This window comes from Thermobia domestica, chromosome 16, assembly GCF_964235325.1.
Source record: "Thermobia domestica chromosome 16, izTheDome1.hap1.1, whole genome shotgun sequence".
Classification (NCBI taxonomy): domain Eukaryota; kingdom Metazoa; phylum Arthropoda; class Insecta; order Zygentoma; family Lepismatidae; genus Thermobia; species Thermobia domestica.
Genome location: NC_137469.1, coordinates 175,073,051 through 175,100,134, shown reverse-complemented (window position 1 = coordinate 175,100,134; position 27,084 = coordinate 175,073,051). Strand labels below are relative to the sequence as shown.

General features: G+C 34.5%; 1 protein-coding gene across 1 annotated transcript in view; it reads left to right on the top strand.

Moving 5' to 3' along the window:
• LOC145672834 (uncharacterized) overlaps positions 1-23,706 on the top strand; it is a 68,041-nt gene extending 44,335 nt beyond the window's left edge. The window contains exon 3 of the mRNA XM_081741982.1: positions 22,973-23,706. Coding sequence (XP_081598108.1) covers positions 22,973-23,190 — 218 coding nt within the window. The 3' untranslated portion in view covers positions 23,191-23,706. The remainder of the gene's footprint in view (positions 1-22,972) is intronic.
• Positions 23,707-27,084: the final 3,378 nt, after the last annotated feature.

The following is a 27,084-nucleotide window of genomic DNA, read 5'->3' as shown; positions in this document are numbered from 1 at the left end:
AAATAAAAATATAATTTAGTGTCGGTAGAGCCAAATTACAAATAAAGTTAGAATTTACATTCCTGTAAACATGAGTTCTATATTAACGTCCCATTGCCCCGTTAGGGACGGTAATGCTGCTTGAAGCTCTGACTTACGTCAGATATTATCTTAATTTTAAGAAAATGTGAATTTATCATCAATTTGCATTAGTTAAATCTGGCAGACACAACATATCCTGAAATGCCTGAAAAGTAAAAAAAAAAATTATACAAGTTATTTTGTACTCACCCTGCGGCTAAGTATTCAATTAAAAACTCCACACACTTTATAGAAATGCACCCATATTTATTTTTAATTTCACTACTGAACACACAACACCACCACACGCAATATATAGATATATACACACTAGATATTCAATATATATATAAAGATATATATTGTTAAACAATCACTTTGATAACTGCCTTAAATGATTTTTTTTTGTAAAAAAAAAATAATAATAGAGATCTCTCTCTCAATTCAAATGTTCACTGTCACTATACCGTTTTAACAAGATTTTTCTTTTCTCGTCACTGTTAACACACTTCACTACAGATGATTCTCCTGGAGAGGTCCTATTATCCTTCTTCTTAGGGAGTCACAGTCTTTAGATCTTGTCTTCTATTGAGAATAAAATTTCAGTTTCAGAGAAACTGCTGATAAAACACACTGGTATCTTTAACTCAGTCTTATACCTTGTGTTTAAATAAATAACATTGCACTGATGTCAATTGAAGTTCAGCAATGCAAACATAGTTTTTTACTTTTGTTATGCTAAACTGATATTCGTTAACTTGTCAGACATTTTCAGCTGTAATTTTACGTCAAAGATTATTCACTTTAGCATAAAATAAAATGTAGTTCTTCAGAATAATTATCTCTATATAACAGATATCCAAATAACAATTAGCTCTATTATTACTGCTGAAGTGATGTATGTATGAAGATATGAGTTCAACTCTCAGTTTCTCACAAAGAATAATTGTCTGACTTTGGCGACAGTCGATCTTCAACTAACTATGTTTTACTCTCATTTCCTTTTGTGGCACACACTAAAGCTATCTTTTACCAAAACTCGCCTCCTTCGCGGCTTTCAAAAGTTTTTTTTTTTTCTTTCTTTATTGTCAGAGGATAGCGGGACTTTCTTTCACAAAGGGTTGCTTGTGAGAGGCCTGACAGGTGTATCCCTCTAGCGGTTACTGTTTCTTTTTCGAATGTAAACAACCTCTCTCAGTGACCGATATCCTTCTCTGTTTACATTTATATTTAATGATATTACTGATTAACGAATTACAATTGACATGTAACAAAAGTTGAAAACCAATATTTAAATATCCTATTTTACATTTATACACTTGGGTGGAGTTGTCATTGTCAAAAAGCAGAAAAAATACCAAATAACTTGTTGGTGGTAGACAATTGTCTTCTGCTACCTTCCATCACACTCCAAGGCATGCCGGAAGTGCCAGAATCAACACACTGAGTAAAAAAAAATTAAGCAAAGAATAGCAACTGCCAAAATAGCTATTCTATAAAGAAAATACGGTAAGGATCGCGATTCTATATACTAATTTAACTTTATCGGATCTGTCCAAGAATTGTTATAGGTTGGAAATTTATATTCAAAAATATATTTCATATATCAGTACCTTCTGGTAACCCTGGAACAATATGAAAATTGAATTGATGAAGGTTCGCTGACTAGGCACCCAGATCCATTGAACCACCCCCACCGAAGAGGTAGCGGTTCCCTTAAAAGTGTGAAAATCGCGGTCAGTGAAACAATTTCTCACGTATTGTATTCGAAAATTCGTATCTAGGTGTGTATAGTTTAACAAAAGATTGCTCAGCGACTTTCTGTCGCCAATTTTGTTTTGTCCATCCTTAGAATTTCTTTCCTTTTCTTATAATATATTTCTATAATAGTTATAACACATTGAAAGAATCTTGTTTATAGTATTTTCTAGTTACTATAGGTTGGCAATATTTGGTACCCTAAAGGTCACTAACCTCTATCTCCCTGAAGTTTCAAAAATCATACAGAACTTTCCAACAAATATACAAAGAAAAGCAGTTTTCTGTTATGCCACTAAACTTAATGAAATTTTAAATAAAATAAAATAATATCAGAATGATTGCTTGAAATATAATGTATAAAGAATAACTAAACTAATTAAATATATATATTAAATCTGAATATAAAATTTAGATTGCATATGCAAATTTTATGAATAATAAAAATAAAATAAATAAAAATATCTTTGTTAAGCTTGCTCATAACAATTCCCCCTTTTGAGAAGGTTGGGATATACTTGTGAAAAGATATCACAACGTTCTCACTTATGCGAATTTAACATGAATAGAATTACCTAGAGTGAATACTATATATGACACTTTTGATTAAAATTAATAAAATACAACTATCCTAGCAAATTTATGCGTATTTGTCTACCTATCTATCTATAGACTTGTATGAAAAACTATATTACTAACAATACTATATATATATATAGAAATATTCTTTAACCTAATGTGATTATATGTGTGAATATAATAATATAAATACTAATTAATTAATATCTATGTATCCCATGATACGTTGGAGTTCCCATCTTGAGAATTTATGTTTCTGCATTCTCCTTTCCAGGTGTATTTTCTCGCATGTTATATTTTTTTAATAGAAAAGCATTTCTCTTAATTATCTCCTTGCCAGTGTTGAGGTCTGCAAGTGTATAGACATTGGTGTCTGTCTTGTGGACTACTTTCCAGGGGCCACTATATAAAACCATTAACTTTTTGGACACCCCTGCCAAGGCATCTGATTTTGGAAAGAGACGAACTAGTACAAGGTCTCCAATATTATACTCTACAAGCCGATGATGCTTGTCGAAATATGCTTTTCTTGCTTCCGCCTTTTTCTTCAAGTTTTTCTGCGCAATTTCCACGTAATACTTGGTTTCAGCAGATCTGTCCACTTCCGGTACCTCAAACAGACGAGCTATATCACTTGTTTGTGAGATGTTTAGATGTAGCTCATAGGGAGAAAATCCCGTACTTAAATGTTTTGCTGTATTTAAGCACCTTTCCACTTTAGTAAGTAATCTCGGCCACTCTTTTTGGTTATGAGAGCAATATTTACGTAACATACGGACTGTAGACTTTACAGCTGTTTCCGCAATTTCTCCCTGAGGAAAGTAAGCACTACTCATAACATGCTTAATTCCTAATTCTTTCATTGCATTTTTCCACTGTATGGACTGGAACTGGGTCCCTCTATCCGTGATTAGCATTTCTGCATTTGGGCATAGTTTGAGAAAATCTCTCAATTTTTGTAATGCAATGGATGTAGTTGCTCTCTTACAAGCATAAAGACCTACTAATTTTGAAAACACATCTAAAAATACTAATATGTATTGATAACCACCATATCCTTTAGTGATTGGACCGCAGAAATCAGCACTCAGAAAGACGCCTGGCTTCTCTGCTATAACTGAATGCATAGGACCTCTATAATAACAAGTAGGAGGGTTTGCCTTCTGGCATATGGAGCATGAGCCACAATATTTCCTAATTACAGTGCGCATCTTTGGCCAAAAGAAACTCTCTGTCAACTGAGGTACAAGTTTGCTAGCTGAAAGATGTCCACTTTGTTCATGATAATAATTTAATAAAGGTTTGACTAAGACTTCTGGGATACATATGCGTATGCCCATGTTATCTCTCTTACATAGCCTACCATTCAATATTTCATATCGGTGGCTTTTCCCACAAACTTTACCATTCTTTTCTCCATTTTCTACTTGTCTTTTAATGGGACCTAGAAATGAATCTGAAGTTTGTAGTTCAGGTAACATGCTAATTAAACTTCTCATTTCACATGGAATCTCTTCTAAGATACCCATTAATGATTCTTTCAAAACTGGTTTGGCTTCAATGTCAAATTCAACATTACTATGTGGTGGATATCTTGAATGATAATCAGCCATATTATCTTGGGACCTTACATGTTGAAAACTGAAGTCTAAATTCGCTAATGAGAGTGCCCATCTTAAAATTCTCTGATTGGTGAGTCTACATAGTAAAATAAACCTTAAGGCCTCGTGGTCTGAGCGTATTATGAATTTATTTCCTATCAAATAGTGTTTAAATTTTGCTACCCCATCAACCAGTGCCAAAAGTTCCTTCTCCGTCGTCGTATAGTGTTTCTGAGGGCCAGAAAATATTCTCGAGGACATTCCTATCACTCTTTTCTCTCCATCATCATCTATTTGATACAACAAATTGGAACTCGCTCGATCGGAGGCATCTACTTCTAAAATAAATTCTTTGTTAGGTAGTGGCTTTTTAAGCACTACTTTCTCTTGAAATATTTCTTTAATTTTATTTAGAGCTTCCTGATGCTGTGAACTCCATTTAAACTTAACATTTTTCTTTAGCAACTCATAAAGAGGATACAAGACATCCGAATATTTCGCACTGAAACATCTGTAAAATCCTAAATAACCTAACAGCTTACGTAACTCTTTTACATTCTTAGGTGGTCTAAAATCAACTACTTTCTTAATTTTATTCTCATCCTTGCCAATTCCTTCTTGAGACAATTCAAAACCAAGTATCTTAATTTTTGGTTGCGCGAACTCACATTTTTTTAGCCGGAGTGTAACTCCTCCTTCTTTCAATAAAGTCAACACCTGCTCCAAATGAGACAGGTGCTCTTCGAAACTAGTAGATGCTATAATTGTATCATCAACATACGTATTACAGAATGATTTGACATCATTTCCAAGAATTTGATCAAGTGCTCTGATGCACGATGACAGACTGGTTTTCGTTCCAAATGGTAGTTTCATGAAACAGTATGATATACCTTCATATACGAAACCTAAAAATTGTTGGTCTTTTTCCCTGACCTTCACGTTTACAAAGAATTCAACTATATCGAGTTTACTGAAATAATTCTTATTACTAAGTGATTGCAAGATGTCAAGAGGGACTAATGGTTTGTCGGTCTGTCCTTTTATAACTTGCGAAAGCCTCCTCCCATCCACACATAGACGAATCTGTCCATTTGGTTTCTCTACAACAACAAGTGGATGACTATAGCTACTAGGTGATTTTTTTATTATCTTCCACGCGAGCCATCTGTGAATTTCATTTCGAATTTGATTCTGAAATTTCATGGGAAAATTGTACATTTTTGACCTAATGGGTGTGGGATCAATTATTTCAATACAATGTTCATACCCTTTGATTGTTCCAGGTCTCTCGTCAAATATATCACGATGTTTAATTAACAAAGAAGCTAACATGGCCTTCTGATCATTATTAAGTTCTACATAAGCGTTTACATGTTCGTGGATTTCTTCTACAGTGGTTTTCGTATCCACCTGTAACCATTCTGAGGGTGACAATACTCTTTCTTGCAGTTCCTTGATTGTTGGAAACTTTCTAAGCTTCAACTGTGGCTTGGGGTCAGTCTCATTTAGCTGCTCCCTTGAATTGCCATAAACCATTTGCTGCAATTCATCATGCCTCTCTAATTCACTAAAATTCTCTACCGTGATTGCATTATCAGCATCACAATTTATTGTCTCCTCTATATATCTTAATACTAAATCTTGATTATCTACTTCCACGTCTCGAAAATTTATTTCTACAGTGTGTGGCTTATGTAATACTAATAATCCTCTAGAATAATCTAACACAGCATGTGCTTCTACAAAGAACTGAGATCCAAGGATTAAATCACGATTAAGGTTTTTCACTATGATCCCTACTGTGTGAAATAGTTTCCCATTAATGTACAATGCTAATAGTGTTTGCCCCAATATGACAGCTACCTTTCTACCAAACGCAGAAGTAACTTTCATATTATTACTTTTCAAAAAAGGTGGTGCGGGATTACTGTCCTTAACTGTATTCCAAAGATTTTCACTCAATGCTGAGATGGATGACCCACTGTCTAGCAATGCATTGATTGACTGCGCATAAATTATCACATTAATTTCAGGTAAATGTATAATATTGTTTCGAGTCACCGGCTCGTCTCGAATATCAAGCAATTCATCAAATATCCCATTTGCTTGTTCAAATACTGGTTTACTAATTAACACACTTTTACCATCTTTTAATACTAACTTAACTGAGTTATTTTCTATGTCACTACTTTGATCAAAATATTTCTTTTCTATTATTTTTGTACAAGTGACACAATTTTCTTTTTCTTCTAATGATCTACATTCTAAAATCTTCAATGAAGTTTCTTTTTCATTGTGTATCATACTACCATTATTACTGTTTTGACTGTCATCGAGCACGCACTGGGGTTGGACCACTAGTTGGATACTGGGTTCGTTATTTCGGATGTCAAGTATCAACTCTTCCTCAGTGCATGCTGGAAATTCTCATTGTTCATTGCGATTGTTTTCCCTTGCACTGGTTGTATTTCCTTGTGCTGTGTAAGTGTTGGAAGTTTGTCTGCTGTCATATGTTTCTAATACTTGAATTTGTTCTGTGTCATCATATGTGTTCCTGTTATTATTATTATTACTACGGCTGTAAAAATTCCTTGAATTTACACCCCGTGTACCTCTCTGTGGTCTCGTGTTTTGATGAGGCGCGTTTTGAGAATTGTGTCTGTTTATTCTGGTGGATTGATTTTCAGTATTTCGGCCACGCCCCCTTGAGGTCTCTTCATTTGCATTTGAATTTCTTTCAGTTCTTTCTACGCGACCTCTTGCATTTCTAGAATAAGGACCACGGTTTTGTCTGTGAACACGATTATTCCGTTGTGGCTGAGTGGTCTCGTGTTGTTCACGTGTGACCTCTAGCATATTAATGCTCCTCCTCTGAGGGACATTAATCCTATCCTGGTATGAATACTGAACTTCCGTCACAAGCGTGAGTAATTCTGAAATAGTTTCTGGTTTTGCGGCTATTATAATCCTGAAAAGAGAAGGCGAAAGTTGGCGCGGAAGAACCTTTAACAGGATTTTCTCTTCAAGGGGAGGGTCTAAGACCGCATTTAAGTGTAGCAAGTGGAGCAAGTACTCCGATGCGCTTTTGTGTACTTTTGGATTGAATTGACTTGTCAATATGTTTGCTCTTAAAGCAGCTAATCTCTCTTGGTTCAAATATGTGGCTTTAAATGCTGTTATAAAGTCTGAATATGTAACAATCTTGCTTCTCATGACTTTAAACCATTGCAAAGCACTACCTTTTAAGGTGCGTGAGATGAAGGACAGACGTGCTTCAGTGTTGACACCAGTTAGTTCAAAATAATTATCTAGGTCAACAAGGAAGCTATAAGTCTGGGCTTCATCTTCCAATCCTTGAAAACACGGTAACTTTAAATCTCTATGTAAAAAGGAATTCATAGCCGTTGCCAAGGCAACCTGACTATCCATCTGAGTTAATGACTGTGCAGGTGGTGAGGTTATTGGTTGGAACGTATTATCACCTACTGCCCTTGAACATGATGGCAATTCCTGTTCTAATTGAAAGGTTACACTGTCAGACCTATTGCCATTGCCTGTATTTTCATTATTGAGATGCATTCCCCTACATTCTTCACCTTGTGTCCTATCTTGTAACCTGCTTATTGAATTACATAATTCTTGCACTTTCTTGTTGGTAACATTATCTAATGCAATAAGTTTTCCTTCTAAATTTTGCACTTTTTCTATTACATCTTGTTTGAACACAGTATTGACCTCACTAATTTTTTTCTCTATGTCTTCTTGCAAAATGACCTGTCCTGCGATTACATTTTCTAACTTATCTTCAAATTCTGATCTTGTGTGAACTATTTCATTTTGAATAGTGTCATTTTTCTCTTCTAATGTGACTAGTTTTGAGCCTATTTCTGTCCTAACACTTACAATTGAATTTTCAGTGGCCTCAATCCTATCGTTTACCTTTCCTAATGCACCATCTACTTGATTTACTGTTTTCTCAAGATCATTATGTAACTGTTGCTTTGTATTTTCGAGAGCTTTAGATAGTCTTTCTTCTAAATCCTTGTGAGCATTTTCAAAATCCCTACGCGCATTTCTAATTTCTGTATTTGTATTCTCTAATTTTTCTTCAACCTGCAAAAGTTTACTTTCTATTTCTTTTTGGCAAGCGTTCGTTTGATCTAACTTATGATTTGTACTATCAATTTTCTGTTCTATTTCCTTCTGTGAAGCAACTATCGTTAATTTTATAAATTCCATTAGATTTCTCATTTCCTCACTATTTACTCCTAATGGTGGTACTACAGGATTACTTGGCCTAGCTTTCTCTTTATCTCCTGTCTCTTCTTGACTACGTTCTACTTTATCACCTTCTGATTGCCTAACTTCTAATGTTTCTCTCCTATCACCTGTTGATACTTCACCTATTTCTTGGACATTTATTATGTCTTCCTCTGAAGGACTCAACCTTTGTGCATAATCTAAGAATACCAGATTTTCATCCATCTTTCTCTTTTGTGACCGAGTCAATACCATTAACTTTCTCTTTAAAAAAATCTCAAAAGTATCTCTAAAATTAGATTTTTGAAATCCTAAAAAAAAAAATTATCTCCCCCTTTATTGTTTACATCTAACACACAGCTTTTGTATTAATGATCTTCATACTTAATTATGTAACAATTCTTGGACCAGATATGGGAAAATATATTCGCGAATAGTTAATTTTGACTTGTGATGATAAATTCTCATTTGCAATAAATGACAGATGCAGCATTTAGTCTAGCAACACGCTGGAGAGATTTTATGTAACACAATGACCAGCGTGATCAAGCTTACACGCATGGGCGCCAAATTATTGTGAAGAGCATGAGATAAGTGGGAGGTGCTTTTAATACCCATCTCATTCTCTCACTACAGGAATGTACAACAGATGCAAATGATATGTAAATGTTGTAAATAATTAATAAAAATTTAGATTAGCCAAAAAAAAATAAATAAATAAAAATATAATTTAGTGTCGGTAGAGCCAAATTACAAATAAAGTTAGAATTTACATTCCTGTAAACATGAGTTCTATATTAACGTCCCATTGCCCCGTTAGGGACGGTAATGCTGCTTGAAGCTCTGACTTACGTCAGATATTATCTTAATTTTAAGAAAATGTGAATTTATCATCAATTTGCATTAGTTAAATCTGGCAGACACAACATATCCTGAAATGCCTGAAAAGTAAAAAAAAAAATTATACAAGTTATTTTGTACTCACCCTGCGGCTAAGTATTCAATTAAAAACTCCACACACTTTATAGAAATGCACCCATATTTATTTTTAATTTCACTACTGAACACACAACACCACCACACGCAATATATAGATATATACACACTAGATATTCAATATATATATAAAGATATATATTGTTAAACAATCACTTTGATAACTGCCTTAAATGATTTTTTTTTGTAAAAAAAAAATAATAATAGAGATCTCTCTCTCAATTCAAATGTTCACTGTCACTATACCGTTTTAACAAGATTTTTCTTTTCTCGTCACTGTTAACACACTTCACTACAGATGATTCTCCTGGAGAGGTCCTATTATCCTTCTTCTTAGGGAGTCACAGTCTTTAGATCTTGTCTTCTATTGAGAATAAAATTTCAGTTTCAGAGAAACTGCTGATAAAACACACTGGTATCTTTAACTCAGTCTTATACCTTGTGTTTAAATAAATAACATTGCACTGATGTCAATTGAAGTTCAGCAATGCAAACATAGTTTTTTACTTTTGTTATGCTAAACTGATATTCGTTAACTTGTCAGACATTTTCAGCTGTAATTTTACGTCAAAGATTATTCACTTTAGCATAAAATAAAATGTAGTTCTTCAGAATAATTATCTCTATATAACAGATATCCAAATAACAATTAGCTCTATTATTACTGCTGAAGTGATGTATGTATGAAGATATGAGTTCAACTCTCAGTTTCTCACAAAGAATAATTGTCTGACTTTGGCGACAGTCGATCTTCAACTAACTATGTTTTACTCTCATTTCCTTTTGTGGCACACACTAAAGCTATCTTTTACCAAAACTCGCCTCCTTCGCGGCTTTCAAAAGTTTTTTTTTTTTCTTTCTTTATTGTCAGAGGATAGCGGGACTTTCTTTCACAAAGGGTTGCTTGTGAGAGGCCTGACAGGTGTATCCCTCTAGCGGTTACTGTTTCTTTTTCGAATGTAAACAACCTCTCTCAGTGACCGATATCCTTCTCTGTTTACATTTATATTTAATGATATTACTGATTAACGAATTACAATTGACATGTAACAAAAGTTGAAAACCAATATTTAAATATCCTATTTTACATTTATACACCTGGGTGGAGTTGTCATTGTCAAAAAGCAGAAAAAATACCAAATAACTTGTTGGTGGTAGACAATTGTCTTCTGCTACCTTCCATCACACTCCAAGGCATGCCGGAAGTGCCAGAATCAACACACTGAGTAAAAAAAAATTAAGCAAAGAATAGCAACTGCCAAAATAGCTATTCTATAAAGAAAATACGGTAAGGATCGCGATTCTATATACTAATTTAACTTTATCGGATCTGTCCAAGAATTGTTATAGGTTGGAAATTTATATTCAAAAATATATTTCATATATCAGTACCTTCTGGTAACCCTGGAACAATATGAAAATTGAATTGATGAAGGTTCGCTGACTAGGCACCCAGATCCATTGAACCACCCCCACCGAAGAGGTAGCGGTTCCCTTAAAAGTGTGAAAATCGCGGTCAGTGAAACAATTTCTCACGTATTGTATTCGAAAATTCGTATCTAGGTGTGTATAGTTTAACAAAAGATTGCTCAGCGACTTTCTGTCGCCAATTTTGTTTTGTCCATCCTTAGAATTTCTTTCCTTTTCTTATAATATATTTCTATAATAGTTATAACACATTGAAAGAATCTTGTTTATAGTATTTTCTAGTTACTATAGGTTGGCAATATTTGGTACCCTAAAGGTCACTAACCTCTATCTCCCTGAAGTTTCAAAAATCATACAGAACTTTCCAACAAATATACAAAGAAAAGCAGTTTTCTGTTATGCCACTAAACTTAATGAAATTTTAAATAAAATAAAATAATATCAGAATGATTGCTTGAAATATAATGTATAAAGAATAACTAAACTAATTAAATATATATATTAAATCTGAATATAAAATTTAGATTGCATATGCAAATTTTATGAATAATAAAAATAAAATAAATAAAAATATCTTTGTTAAGCTTGCTCATAACATGTATATGTATAATTTCTTAAGATTTTCTTAATACAAATAAAAATACCAAACGTAATATAGTAACGAGGGAGATGACCACCCTAAGAACATTCTTCGGGCCCCCATGCAAGCAAGTAGGCTTTCTTGTCCATTCGTCCAGGGAGTGGAGCGAATACTAAGAAAAGACGGGCGGTACAAATGGGTTCTTTAAAAATCATTTCTGAGGGAAATTTTAACTTAAGTTCCTAATGACTCACAATCGCTGTCCAGTGCTTAATGCTCACTTTGTTAATATCTATTAGTCATTTGTCATTCGTCAACATTTTCATTTCTATCCTAAGTCATTTCGTTTTTGTTTATATTTTTAATTTATAATGATGTGTGCTTTCACTTTTTAATAGTACTTTGTTTTTCATGTAATAATAATGACCAAGGATATAAAACCAAGTGAGCATTTTATCGGAAAAGAAAGCTACAAAACGTGAAAGAAGATAAGAGGCAACCGAAGGCTCTAAAAAAGTTTCTTTCGAGTGCTGGACAAAATTAGACAAATATTGAGGTGGGGAGTTGTCAATATCAGTCACTGTTAACGAAGCATTTGCAGGTCGACATTCTTTTGAAGCTGACAAATTTATTTTAACCTGATTGCAGTAATTTAATTGTTGAATTAAAATGGAACGATACGGTCATTTCGGTTACGGGTCTGAATTAAATTTCATGTATTTCAAAATTTGTTTGAATACAATTAGTTTTCACGTGGCATATAAGTATAGAACTTGAAAGGATATAATCGAAAGCGACGAAAGGTCATTTGGATGACAAGTATTTTTTCAGTACTCTCACTTTCAATCACAGCAGCGTATACAGATGCTCGTTTTATTATGACAGATAACAATAATTATTAATCCATTCTCTGCTAATAAATTTAGATGGAGCGATATTTTAAATTAGTAATAATTCTAATGCAAAGTCGAGTTTTGATTATTAGTTACTTGTGTTCAGGGATGTACCGACATAGGTGCTACGGATGCGCAAGGGGCCAGGTCGAGACAGAATTTTCCAGACAAAATTCGAGTCGAGACACGGCTCTTCCAATAGAGAAATATACATTTTTCGAGTCGAGCCATCACATTTACAGCACATTTTCGAGACGAGACAGCCACAAATCTTCTATCGTGCGCATCCCTAATAGGTGCAGTTTTCTATTCAGAAAACACTTTCCGGGGGGCACACTTAGTAGGGCCACTGCTGGTACTCTTTTATTTATTATTATATTATAGACGTATTATTTTGATCTCCTCCCGGGGGGAGTGGCCTCCTAAAATATGTGTGGACGAAACACTGAACAGGCAGTCTGAGAGTCTGGATCCCCCAATTAGCATAAATTCAGGGGGCAAATACACAAAATTATTTGCATTTTGTATTCTATTCCGAAAAATCTTCGGACCTCAATGGGTGCATCATTACTTGTGTTTACATTGTGTTACTGCCTGATTTCGAACGTCTATGTTGGAAAGAAACATGAAAGAATTGAATTGTTCGATAGGCATAAGGGGCCCTGAAAAGAATTTTTGCGGAGAAACCTGATTTTAAAGTTCTGCCACTGATCGGGGACAAATTACATATAAATTAAGACACACTTTTGTCATTTGTTGTGTATTGAACTAGTTTAACTAAAATTTATAAAGAATTGTTTGAAATCAAGTATATCTCAAGAACGATTAAATGGACTAGCTTTGATGGCCATTGAAGATGACATTCTGAATGAAATTGATATGGATGCAATAATAAGAGATATTGCCAAATTGAAAGCCACAAAAGTGTCTTTATAACATGAACTTTACAGTAACAAAGAAAACGAGAAATTAAGCTAATTACCATATTTGTATCACTAGAAAACACTATTTAAATATGCTTTTAATGAAGTGTAAGAGCATATCTCTTTGTCAAAATCAAACCTGTGATAATGTTAGACTTGAAGCTCATTAGTTTTATTCTATTTCGACTTTTATGTTTCAACTGTATTTTCAAAATACATCTTAGATATACATTTTAGTTGTTTCCTGTGCTTATTTAATAATAATAATAATAATAATAATAATAATAATAATAATAAAAAGATATAAATTATTAAAACTGGAACTTTGGTCATGATTCATCCACAGTTCATTAGGTTTAATTTTGCCATTTTCCTTTAATACTCACTGGAAGACTGAATTATTATATATTGAAGAAATTTGTAATTGTAACAATTATCTGAAGAATTTTTGTCCATTACAGCATTCAATTCTTTTATTATCATATAGGCGGGGCGCCTAAATATTATTTGCTTACAGTTACGAAATGTCTACAACCGACCCTGTTACTGTTATATATATATATATATATATATATATATATATATATATATATATATATATATATATATATAGAGAGAGAGAGAGAGAGAGACAAAGTTTTGACTCAGAAAAAGTACTGTTGAACGTACGATGCTACATGGGCTCCTGGAGGGTGCACAATTTACCCCTAAAAATGCTTTCGATCACTGAAATAAATTCCTGCCTACGCCCCTGTAAAGCAGTAAGAATGTTAGGGACTGATCAGGGGGTAATGCCTCCCTGGAGCAACGACAGTTCCCCAGAAATCATACCTCTGATAGGTCCGGATGTGACACCAGTATTTGTGTGTTACCACTCTTCCCTCTCAGTGTACTGAAACTTAAGTCAAAGGAACTGTTCTGAAATCTTCACCGATTCTCTCCTCTGAAACCGCATGCGAATGGGGCCGACCTTGGTCATATACCACATCTGGAATATTACTATTTATGTCAGAGATACCGAAAAATATATATTCGACACAAATATAGGATGTTTCGATTTTATTTTATTTATTTTTTGCCTGTCACCCTCCCACTCTGACCTCCATGCCAACCAAGGCTTAACTTCTACCTAAGCAACATCGACAGCGTCACTATTCATCTGCGACCACACTATGATTTCGATACTAATATTGTTCATATTGAGTACTTTTACATGTCCCTTCCCCCTTATTACGAACGACTTCAGTGTCTCGCCTCATTGGAGCAATTTCAACAAACTTAAGTATAGCTATAAACCACCGCCTGTAAAATAAATGTGCGAGTGATCTTTTTCAGAGAGGAATTCATTAGCTGCTTTTCCAATGTGGTGGCTTTATTCGCTTCCCATGCTCAAGATTGCCAAAGAGCTCAACTTTATTTGCACCACTGTGCTATGAATATAGATTTTAATGGTATTTACTTTACTGAATGCTCGCTTAGGTGTTGCTCCCGTCACAGGAAAGTGAGATACTGTTATAAATGAGTAGGGATATAAACAAATACGGAAAACTATTAGCAATGACACCACTCGAAATGAGTTTTTGCAATATAATGGGGCAGTATTTTATTCGAAGGTGAAGGAAATCATTGCGTAAATTGTCCCTTCCCCTCCTTAGAAGTCTAAGCTACAATACGTATCTGATAATTTTGAATTAGAAATATATGAATCGAGTTTCATATCCTTAACTTTAAGGTGTCCTGAGTTAAGTAAATAAATAAACTTCCTGCTAACGAAAGAGTAAAGCTTTGGGCTTTAATAGTATCGGGAGTGTAATTATGCATTTCAGCGACCCCGAAAGCTATTGAATAGACACTCATATATTTCAATTAGGAATTTTTAATTTTCACCCCTCCCATTAAACCTCCATGCAGATAATGCTAAAATTTGATGGGAACGATATAGAGGGTATCATACATAATTCATGCACTCAAAAAGCTATGGATTTAACATTAATATCGTTCATTTTCGATTATTTTTACATGTTCCTGTGTCTCCCATGACAGAACTAGAGGTGATACGGGTTTCGATTCCCGTCAGGAGTCGTGTGGTTCGGGTTCCACGTTAAGTCGTAGATGTACGTCTTGTATAGAGTAGTAGCTGAAAGACACGCTGAACTCTATATCACCTCGCCTCGTGAGATATTCTACGTTTGCATAATTTCTAAACCACTTTTCTTTCTTTCAATCTCCTCCTTCCTCTTAGGACACGCATAGGTTCAAACAGAAACATTCTTCTCGGTTGGAGGACGCAAGGCTACTGTACCATACGCGTAAAACCCTTATGGGACTAGGTAGTGAGTTGCGCAGTTTGAGTAGCACGCACGAATAAACCAAGCTTACATTTATTATATATAATTAATAAAATCTCATATTAGGACTTACTCTGCACGTCAAACTTTCAACATATGTGACTTTATAGATTCTGTTCTTCTTCTGCTTTATTATTATTATTATTATTGTTATTATTATTATTATTATTATTATTATTATTATTATTATTATTATTATTATTATAGCTATATGAAGCAATTATCTCGGCAAACTTGGTTAATACATACCATTCAGCAACCGGTAGTTGTAGAAATCTGGCTTTTCTAACAGTAGTTGTTAGCTCAATCGGTAGAGCGCTGAGCCATGGATTCAAGGGTTGCGAGTTCGAGTCTAGTCTAAGTCAAAACATTTTTTTCCTGATATAATTCTTGAAATTGGAATGTTTCTCTCTTCACCTTTATCTCGTAATTCTGAATAGAGATGTTTGGATGTGAAAGAAAAAGTATACTAGAATATAAGAAAAGAGAGGTAATTTACATGATACCTTTTGCAATTTTTAACTATATTTTCACCTATCTAGGACGTTTCTAAAAAGTTCAGACTTCTAGAGCTCCTTTTCGCTCTCTTATGTGTCCTTTAACTAATTTCTACAGTTACTTAGTGAATCACATATACATATATTACAGATGTCGTATCTCTTTCTCTTCTCTCTACATCATGTCTGGAGATGAATGTTTTGACAATAGGTTACAAACACGATTTTAAAAAAATAATACGATCTGCGATATCAGTGATACATATTGTGGTGTTTAACTTAACATACAAAACAATAAATAGAAAAACTGAGAATACGAATCTTTTCGTGCACTGATGCTTCAATAACAGTGAACTGATGCTTCAAATCTGTGTCTTTACTCCCTTCACCTATGTTAATTCCCTAGTCAAAATAAAAACTCTTCAAAATTAATCACAAATTCTTATACAACCATCCCTTCCTTGGAGTACTGCGCGGTCACATACCAGTCACTGCGATGTAAAGGCACTTACGGCGACGAGGATACATACTGTTTCAGATACCGTAACAGCACAAAAAGTGCTAAGCAAGTAGGCAAGCGCCATTTAGGTATTCTAAATTCATCTCCCACATTTGATGGTGATACATTTGTTGCTTCTTTTTCTAAGCGATTATATACTAGAAACAACATACGCATCAACTTTATTGACGGCAATTGTCGCCGATCATTTGAAAGTGAATATGAAAAAAACATGAAATAAAGTAAATAGACACTCGTCATTTTGTTAAAAAAAATTACATGGCGAGCAGATTATATCTGATCCCAAACGGTTATCGTCGAATATACGTGGTTAAAGAAGCATTGTGATTAGCCAAAGTCAAAAGACCTCAACAATTTATCCCTTTAAAGCGACATTCTCTTCACCGTCTCTGTGGCCAATTCGGAAGAGTACGCGGCTAGTAATCCAAAGGGCGGTGGTTCGCGCCCGCCTTGATTTTTTTACTTGTTTAAAGTGTTGTTTAGACTCACCTTAATGTAAACAAATCACGCATATAGGCAATTTAACATATTTTGGGGGAAATAATTTTGTGGTCCATTTACGCTTACGGAATGGGAAACACCTAGAACATACTAGGCACGTTCCCCAGGTACATGTCAGGCATGTGCCTAGGGACGGACATAGACTATGACTATCACTTGCCATCCATGTGATTTATCTTTCAGAGGTACATAAGACACATACTGGACACATTCCCATGTACCTGAGAGGACATGATAGGCATATGCCTGCTATGCAATTGTGCTGTTAGGGATGTACCCTGGTCAGTCCAAATCCTTCAGATTGATAAGATCAATTTCAAGCACCTGTAGAAAGTTCTAGCGAGTTTTCCAATAAGTAAAAATGGCTGCAATGTTCGTACAATATTCACGAAGAAATTCTTTAAGTTGTAAGTATTCGATATCTTCTTCATCCCATTCAATACCATAAAATTTATTACACAAGTACTTGTTTGTCTCTATTAATGACACATAATTTAGTTATAACGTACGGAGGTTTAAATATCCAACTTTGTATCAATGGTATGTATAGATTAGTTAGTGCTAATTCTTTAACAATAATTTCATCATCATCTTCATCGCAGAAAGTGGAAAAGTGGACAACAAAATTCATTCTACTCAACTGATTGAATTTTAAAATGAATTATTACTATGCACATTTCTATCCTTATCTATTTGTATAAGAGAAACAAATTGTGCATTGTTGGTGGTTGATTAGTTGTGGTTAGACTAATGATTCTTTAAATAATGCTTTTAAATTAATGGGAATGTCATGTATAATGTCCCAAGTATTATCATCAAAACTACTTATAGGGGACAGGATAAATACATAAAGAGTTTACTCTGAGGGTATTCATCATATGTGACTGTATGACCATCATATTTATAAAATATTCTTGTACCGGAGAACAGAGTCTGGTAAATTAGAATCTATAAATTATTTGAAAAATCAGAGGTATGGGAATTGGAGAAAATGATTTTGAATCAACTTATAGTTGCAACTTGTTAACGCTAAAGATTTTTGAAAATCAAAAGGGTTAGCTTCTTATTTTTCATTAAAATATACATTTGAATCAAATCCGATAACAATAGCTTTAGCCGATAATCCAAGGAACAGATTAACGAGATCGTACGAATTTACTTGTTGAGGTATCATATAAGATCTAGCTTTAACTCTTGTGAGAGGTAATTTGGCCGTTTTATGCACCATTCTTGTATTTATTTTCATGCGTACATGAGCAGACGTATCAACACGACATACACACGTACCAACTTCTTCACGCACTACTCTCACACATTAAACAAAACATATGTTTCGTATAATGGAATATGCTACGAACTTTTTTTTTTTTTTTTTTTGGAAGGGCACGATCTAAACCAGAAATATTAACATGGATACGACCGTACATTTAAAATGTTGTAATATTTTTAACAAAACAGCACGTTTATCAATACCAAGATTTGTATTATGTAATTTATTAAATTATTTTTAGTGTCTTTGTATCACAAAGATGTCAAGTGTGTTTGCGATGCATCATTTGAATAATTTAATAAGGTTTCAATGTATGTGCGATAAGGATATGATCCCGATGAAGCACTAATTAATTTATCATTGAAACATCAATAAAACTAAATGGCGAATGCAAAAAATTGTTTATCGAGTAAGAAGGAAGGTATGCTGGATGAATAAATTCTCCCGTTTCACCAGGAATCACAAATTCAATAGGTTCTTCTGAAGTCAGTGTAGAAATAACAATTTAAAAAGTTAATCATGTTCCTTTCTCTTATCTCTGCAAGGCTGCAGTACACAAAATGTTGTTGTTTGGGTTAATATACCTAATATTAAATTGTATTAACCAAGCAGTCAGATGCTAGTAACTAGAGGTTCTACATATAAGATCAAGCTGTATTTTCATGAATGATGCTTTTCTTAGCTAATTTAACCATATTCCCCTGCAATTAGGAACAAAAGATAGTGTTGGGAATTCATCTCGATATAACAGATTTCCAGTGCAACATTAGGTTGTGTAATTTATTTTGTTACATCATTCTGCATGCATTCGATAGATTCTACTAATACTTTCTGATTATCGACATAGACCGGTATGAGATGTTCGTAATCCTTGAAGTGCAGTAAATACTAATTATCTAAGAATGGCAATATCTTTTGTTTAACAATTAATGGGTAAGCAACTAGCATGTATTTGAATTTAATAATACAGAGTGTCCATAAACATACTGTCATACTTTAAAGTGGTATTACGTCGCTTTGAATAATCGTATTTAAATGAAATCGGTCACATTTCAAAGAATGACCTGGCTGACACTGCTGCGAAGGAGACTGCTCTTCATGGTCTTCGTTGCCGCCTCCCTGTTCCTAGCACTGATGTTTGTCACGTCTTTTCTTGTCTTCTGCATCAGCGCTGGCAGTCGTCATGGGATCAGCAGATCAACAACAAACTCCATGCTGTGAAGCCCCGTCTTGGAGTCTGGTCGTCGAGCTCCCGCCCTTCACGATTGGAAGAGAGGACTTTGGCTTGTCTTCGGATTGGTCACAGTCATTTGACACACGGACACCTTCTACAGAGAACTCCTCCTTCTGACTGTCACCTCTGTGGTCAACGCTTGACTATTCGTCATGTTATTGTGGACATCGTGCCTCGTGCGCCTGTGCGTGCTCAGTTTGGCCTCCCACTCACCTCCGAACTCTGTTCAGCGATGATTCTGGCATCGTCTTGAAGGTGTTCCAATTTCTGGGACATCAGCAAGTTTTATCCTCTATCTGACTTGTCTGTGTGCCTCTGTGATTATGCATTGTTCTGTTATGTGGATGCACCGCTTTCATGCATTATTTATTATTTTATCTTGTACTTTTCTTTTTCTGCCTGGTGCTTTTGCGTGACTGTTTTAGTGTGTTCCTTATGATCATCTCTACTACGGATAGTACAGTTTTCATTAACTGTGTGTGTTTGTGTCTCTTCGCGTTTACTGTTTGTGCTCCTACCTAGTGATGGGTGCTAAAAGACCTCCGTCGTCGAAGCACCCACCCCAACCTTTTCAATTCAATTCAATTCAATTCAAAGAAAAATATTTTTTACTGTACCTCATGAACATTGAATGTGAATCCCACGAGTGGCGATGCAGACATCAAGACGATATTACCATTCACAACACACACGCTCCAACGTATCTGATGAAATGTTCTGGATGGCAGCACTGATAGGAATGGGATTACATAGACACATTACTTTACGTAACCCCATAAAAAGTCACAGACCTTCAAAGTCAGGCGACCTCGGCGGCCACTTGTAGAAGACGATATCATCATTTTTTTGTAGGGTCGCCATAACTCCTTAAAACTTATTCTTTAGTAACAACACAGTAAAACGAAAGGAAATAAATTTACGTTAGCACATTACGGTATAACATTACATAAACAAAAAAGCTTCCCAAGTGACCTCCAGCAGAAACAGCAACTGCCTGCTAAATATCCAACAATTAACCGATATTAACTAATCACAGAGTAGGGAACACCGGGGCTGGTTGGCAGCAGGGGTTGGTTGACGAACTGCATATAACTCCTTCAATAATTAATGAGCTGTTGCTGACGTCATGAAAGAGCGACCTATGGATGCAGCTGCCACCTTCATATGGAATTTTTAACTAGCGGATTATGGCGTCTATTACATAGTGTTTTTGCCAGTCTGAAGTACTTTTTTTTTTTTTTTTTTTAGTTCTCCGTTACAACATCACAGAATCGTCACTACTTGGAGTACAGAGGTAAGTAATATAGCATTAGTTAGATCTGAACTTCGTTTTTATGGATATTCAAACAATAAAACGTAAATGCCAAACTATTGCTGAGTAATTACGACTTTGTTGCACAACATGGGCTTGGGGTTAGTTGGCGTATAGCATTTGGGGTTGGTTGGCAAGTGCGCCAAACAACCCCGTGTGGAATTTTATTTCATTGTACCTTTATTGTTACATTGTTTTATTGTTATGTTGTTTACAGTTCTACCAATCTTTTACTTCAATATTATAGAATAGCATGCACGTATTGGATTACTGTCAAAATTTAGAAATCGAGATAAGACTCTATGCCAGACTCTGAATTTTTTGAATAGGTCTAATTCTCAGGATCAAGAATATTTTGTATGTGCTCTCTTGTTACAAAAATAGAGGCCTAGCTATTCCTATTTTCCTTCTTTGTGGAAAGTAGGAAATAAACTGCATTTCTCGATAATTCAGCTAAAACTTATCTTAGTTTCTCTTAGCTACTTTGTGAACAGCAGGAAATAAACTACGTTCCTTGATAGTTCAGTTATTTTAATTACATTTTGAAATAATATAAAGAATTAACCTACACCAAATCATATTAAAACTGATGTGGTTTGATAATCTTGTAGCTTTCAATGTCATGATAACAAAGCTAGAATGAAAGAAAGAAGTTTTCATATTTCATAATGCTCATTATTTTAAATGTTGTGAATAAAAGTCATTTTAAACTTCAAATAGCCTACTTCATTGCAATATATATAATAGAATTTAGAAAAAATAAAGCTTATTTCTAATAAATCCAAATTTGTTTGTGTTTTGCTATATTTAAAAAGTATGCCAACTAGCCCCACAATATCAGCCAACCAGGCCCTTAGTAGGGGTTGGTTGGCATACTTAATTTTAAAAGAAAGAAAAATTTATTTCTCGAAAACTGTAAGCAAGAAATCAAACAGAAAAACTGAATTTACTAGAGGAAACATTGGTCTGTCCATACACATCCATTACATTGCAATACAGTGCACCATCTGCTCATAAAAAAAAATAAAGAAAGAATGGAAAGTTCTCCAACCAGCCCCGGTCTCCCCTACACATGAGTGAATTTACTTCTTCTGTGTTTGATCCCATTCATTATTGGCATTGTTGTCCATTATTGACATGTACAAAAATGTTTGAGCTTCTTTCAAATGTGAACAATTTGATTTAAGATTGTTTTAAAGGGACAAGTTTTGCCGATAGATGGCACTACAGTCTGTATCTCTTCCATGTATTTTTTACCTTTCAGGAAAATTCACTATTTCTCTTACAAATTTCAACCTACAGACTTCAAATTTTTTAGAAAAGGAACTTCATAGTCTATCGAAGCCAATAATCCATGCCGATTTTTTACTTAGAATTTTCTTCATTGTTGAAATGGCTTGATTAGATATCCAAACTTTTAACAATGAAACTGTTTCAACAATGAAGTAAATTCTAAATAAAAATCGACACCAATTGTTCCCTTTAATAGGTTACGAAGTTCCTTCTCTAAAAAAATTGAAGTCTCTAGGTTGAAATTTGTGAGAGAAATTTGTAAATTTTCATGAATGGTAAAAAATACATGGGAGAGATACGAAGAGTGTAGTGACATCTATCGGCAAAACTTGTCCCTTTACACTAACCTTAAATACGATTTTTCAAAGCGACGTAATAATACTTTAAAGGATGATAGTATATTTATGGACACGTTGTATGAAGCACTGTTGAAAACAAACAAACGTAATCTCATTTTACCTAGTTAATAATTTGCTTTTTAAGAGTCTTCATCCCGGCGAAATTAAAATATCCCTAATTTTACAGTTATGTGATATCTTCAAATAGATAAAAAGATAATCGAAATGTGGAACAAGAGCGCCCTAGACAATATTATTTTACATGAGAAACCGTTATCACGACTCACTTATCTGCTTTCGATTTCGAGCCATTTTGAAAATTGTCATTTATTTTCGCGTTTCTAAACAGCTGAAAACGGAAAGCCACTAGGTGACTTGTGATAACGGTACCTCACGCAAAATAATATTGTCTAGGGCGCTCTTGTTCCATATTTCAATTATCTTTTATCTATTTGAAGATATCACATAATTGCTGTAAAATTAGCGGTATTTTAATTTCACCGGGATGAAGACTTAAATATTTTTAGTACATGAATAAATACAATAAGAGAATTATGTGTTCATTTCTATCATTTCAGATGATGTAATAGCCATTGTTCGTGGATGTGGAAATCGCATCATGAACAGAACTACGGTAACTACAGGTGGGCATACATTGAGGTTATGCTCTTGTACCGAAAACCGCTGCAATGATCAAACATGTTATCCTGTTGTTGCATACAGTTCATCAGATTGTGCAGCTAAAAGCATTGTCCTGTTCTTTGTAGTATTCTCATTACCAATAAGATTTTCGTGAAACCTCAATCTTCTGAGAGAAGATTGAATTGTAGAAAGAGGTAAAACTTTCGTTTAGAATAGCTTCGTTTTAGGAGCAGTGCTTGATTTCCGTATGTTACATCTAAGAAGTTACAAATATATTCACTTAATAGCAGACACAAGTGAAAGAGGAAGAAAATTCAACATTTGCCGAAGAATTTTAATACATATTTTGGTTTGATTAATGTTTTTCTATTTTTCATTATGCTTACCAATTAAGAATCCAATTAAGAAATTTTTTTAAGTGTGTGTATGCATCCAGGAATGAAAAACAGAAAAATATCATTACTGAAAATATGGATGTAGTAACTATAACGGTTTGGTTACTTAAGAATACCTGGCTTTTAACTTATACAAAGCAAAATATTGTATAATGGTCTACAAGATAACATAGTTTAATACATACCGTACAGTAGCTTTTATAAAATCATTTTAAATCCTTCTTCGCACAGTTTCTTTATTATTCTAAAGAAATCAAATTGGAAATAAATATGGTACTCACTTATCTTGCAGTAAAATATATTTTTCTTGATATTTCATAAAGTTGTACCTTTCTTTATCGACCAAACGTCGGAAATCCGAACTATCCGAGCAATAAATACACATTGCTGCAGTGTCGTGCTGTGGAAAATCAGCGCCCGAGGCGAGAGTATACTACGGCACCCCCGTACATATGAGTGAGGTTGACAGACCGATTGCATGCATTTTCACATGGTGCTCATTATCGAACAATTTCATACGGTTCTCTTTATCGGATTAATCATTCTGCAGGTGTGGTGCATTTTCACACGGACCACCTGTCAATCACGTGATTCACCCTGAAACTACTTTCACCATAAGGGGAGGGAGGGCGGATCAAATATGAACTAAGAAAGAGCAGAAAAAGAGCACACACAAGTTAAAATAAATATGAACACTTGCAATTAATACTTGAGAAGTTAGGAAAAAGAAAAAAATAGGAAACACAACTTATAATAAAAAAAGAGGAAAATAATTACAGACATAAAACTAATAACAAGAATAATAGCAAATTGAAGTAGATAAAAATAAAAATAAAAATTCAGAAAAAGATAATCTTGCGAAAACAGACTAAAATGTGTTCCTGGTTTCCATTCCAGCGTTTTCGGAAATTGAATCGGAAGTTTCTACAGGTCGACTTTCAAGGCATTCTGCGGCTAAGTTGGTCAAAAATTGTACTTTCGGAAATTAACATATGTCAACAATAAATTTATTTTCAACAGCAAAGAATAAAATCAGAACTTCGTTAATCAAATTTGAATCCATTGTTTAAAAAAATAGGAAGAGTGTTCCATTCCTGTTCTTGGTTAGTTCACTCTGCATTCTGATGAACAGCGAGTAATGGTTTCTTGTTTAAGAGTTACTGCAAGTATTTTTCCCAATTGTACATCATGCATGCAGATATAGGAAGCACATATGATAAGACATTGGTTATACCAATCTTCTATGCATTGCTGCCAGATAAAACAGAGCGAAAATACAAGTAACTGTTTACATTTTTTAAAAACATGTGATCTGCTCAGAAAAAACCTCAGGTGCTGTAAGTGGATTTTGAGCTTGCAGCAGTCAATGCGCTGTGTGGAGTGTTTCCTAATTCACAGGTTTCCGGCTGCGTTTCAATCAGAGCCTCTGGAGAAAGGTTCAGAGTATAGGTCTCCTCGAAGAATGCTTCCGCAATAAAGGTGTACGCCATTATGTTTGTATGTGTAGTGCATTAGCATTAATACCAGCAAGCACCATCGATAAAAGTAGGTTCATCGTCATGGAGAACTGTCCATCTGGCAAGAAAGTCGAAGAGTTCAACGATTATTTTATTGAACAAGAATATCCAACCCAAACATTCCAAGAGAAATATGGAACTGCAATGGTCAAAAGACACAGAATAACCCAGTGGAAGGTTGGCACAATAAGTTAAACCGCAGAGCACACCACATATCTTAAAGCTTGTGAGTGTACTAAAAGCAGATGCTACGTCCAGTTTTCATTCCTTTACGAAGCAGGGCTTAGATTGTAACCCCTAGAAGTGTAGAAAATCCACATACATCGATCGTGATGGACAATTGCAATTAGTCCTGGAGAAACTAGGAAATAGCGGAGACTTTCAAAAATGTTGGAGAAGTGTTAGTTTTCTCAAAACCTGGAATAGTGAGCTATAAATTGTACAACATGGATTTGCAATGTGCAGAAGAGTGGAGGTTCCACCAAAACGATGTGCTATTTGCTCGGAAAATAACAAGATGGCAAGGGTTTTCTTAGGACCGCCTTGGAGTGTGGAGCTAATGTTGTATCTCACAAATCACTGATGTGCAGATTATTTTATTTTTTTTATTCATTTTATGATAAAAAGGCCTTGTGTCAATCTTAAACACAAACTACACACACTTTCTTACAAGGCTCTCTATAATCTTTATTATAAATTAAGAGTCTGAAGAAGGAAGTGATATACTTCCGAAACTGTAACATTTCTAGTTAATTTATAATAAAGAATATAGACAGCCTTGTAAGAAAGTTGTATTTAGTTTGTATTATTTATTTTCATTTGTGATTATTCTATCTTCTGTTCCTAATTCTTTTGTTTTTGATTACTCTTTTTCTATTCTTGTTTATTTTCATTTGCTACTCTATCTTATTTATTTCTATTTGCGATAGTTTTTGTTAGTATTTTTGACTTATTTATTTCAATTTCCCATTCATTACGTTATTATTTTCTTCTTTACTATAACATTTGTTTCTTTATGTTTTGTTCTTTTTTATTTTAATTTCCGATTATTTTCTTTATTATTCTTTTTGTAAAAGTGAAACATTTTCTAAGTTCTCCTTCTCCAGTAGCAATTGCAATTGTTAGCATTTTTTTAAACTTGAGTTTGCTCCTTTTCTGTTCTTACTTAGTTGACACTTGTTCTGTGTCTTCCCTCCCCCTATAGTGAAAGCGTCCTCAGGATGAATCAAATGATTGACAGGTGGACCGTATGAAAATGCACCTGCAGAATGATTAATCCGATGAACAGGACCGTGTGAAATTACTCGATAATGAGCACCTTAAGAAATTGCATGTCACCGACTGACCAGCCGCGAACGGCCCCATGGTTGGCGCGAAGCATAAGAAATTTTTCAAAAATAAACTCTGCTTTACCTTGATTTTGAGCATTTTTTATTAATTTTTTCCTTCCATTTTATATACGTTCACATGCATTTCTCTAACATAAATACCATTATAGGACCACTCTCTGAAGCAGGAAGAGGATTTAAGTACATACTAGTAATATTCCAAGAATTTTTTCATCTCTCTTTTGCCTTTCCTTCTTTTCTTTCATTTTTCCTCTCGAGGGGTGGCGAAAAGGGCCAAAATCGGCCCCCGCGGGGGGTCGTTTTTAAAGTAGCTGTTCGGACTGAATTTGGCCTATATGAGCAATCTATAAGATATAAAACGTCAAAAAATAATAAGCATTTTTATACAGTGCAGAGTGGTTTATAGGAAAATATTTGTGGAAGGAGGCTTGTTGCAAGAAAATCCTTGAAAAGGGGTTGTTTTTCGACATTTACTAAGTTATTACGTATATAGCGCAACGGAGTACGAAAATGATTTTTAAGTATGTTGTGTAGGAGTGAATAAGCGTTAACATTTGCAAAAATGGCCACAGTACTCCACAGCGCTCATAGTGAAAATGAAACCCATCCCCTTGGGAAGAACAACGATGCCTCTATTATCACAGCGCATATGTGACAACAAGCATAGGGTTTAAGACGTTGGCTTAATGAGGATGATGTCATCATCGTAGATAGAGGATTCATAGACAGTGTGAATCTTTTGGAAGACTTGAATCTAATAGTAAAGATGCCACATTTCCTACAGAAA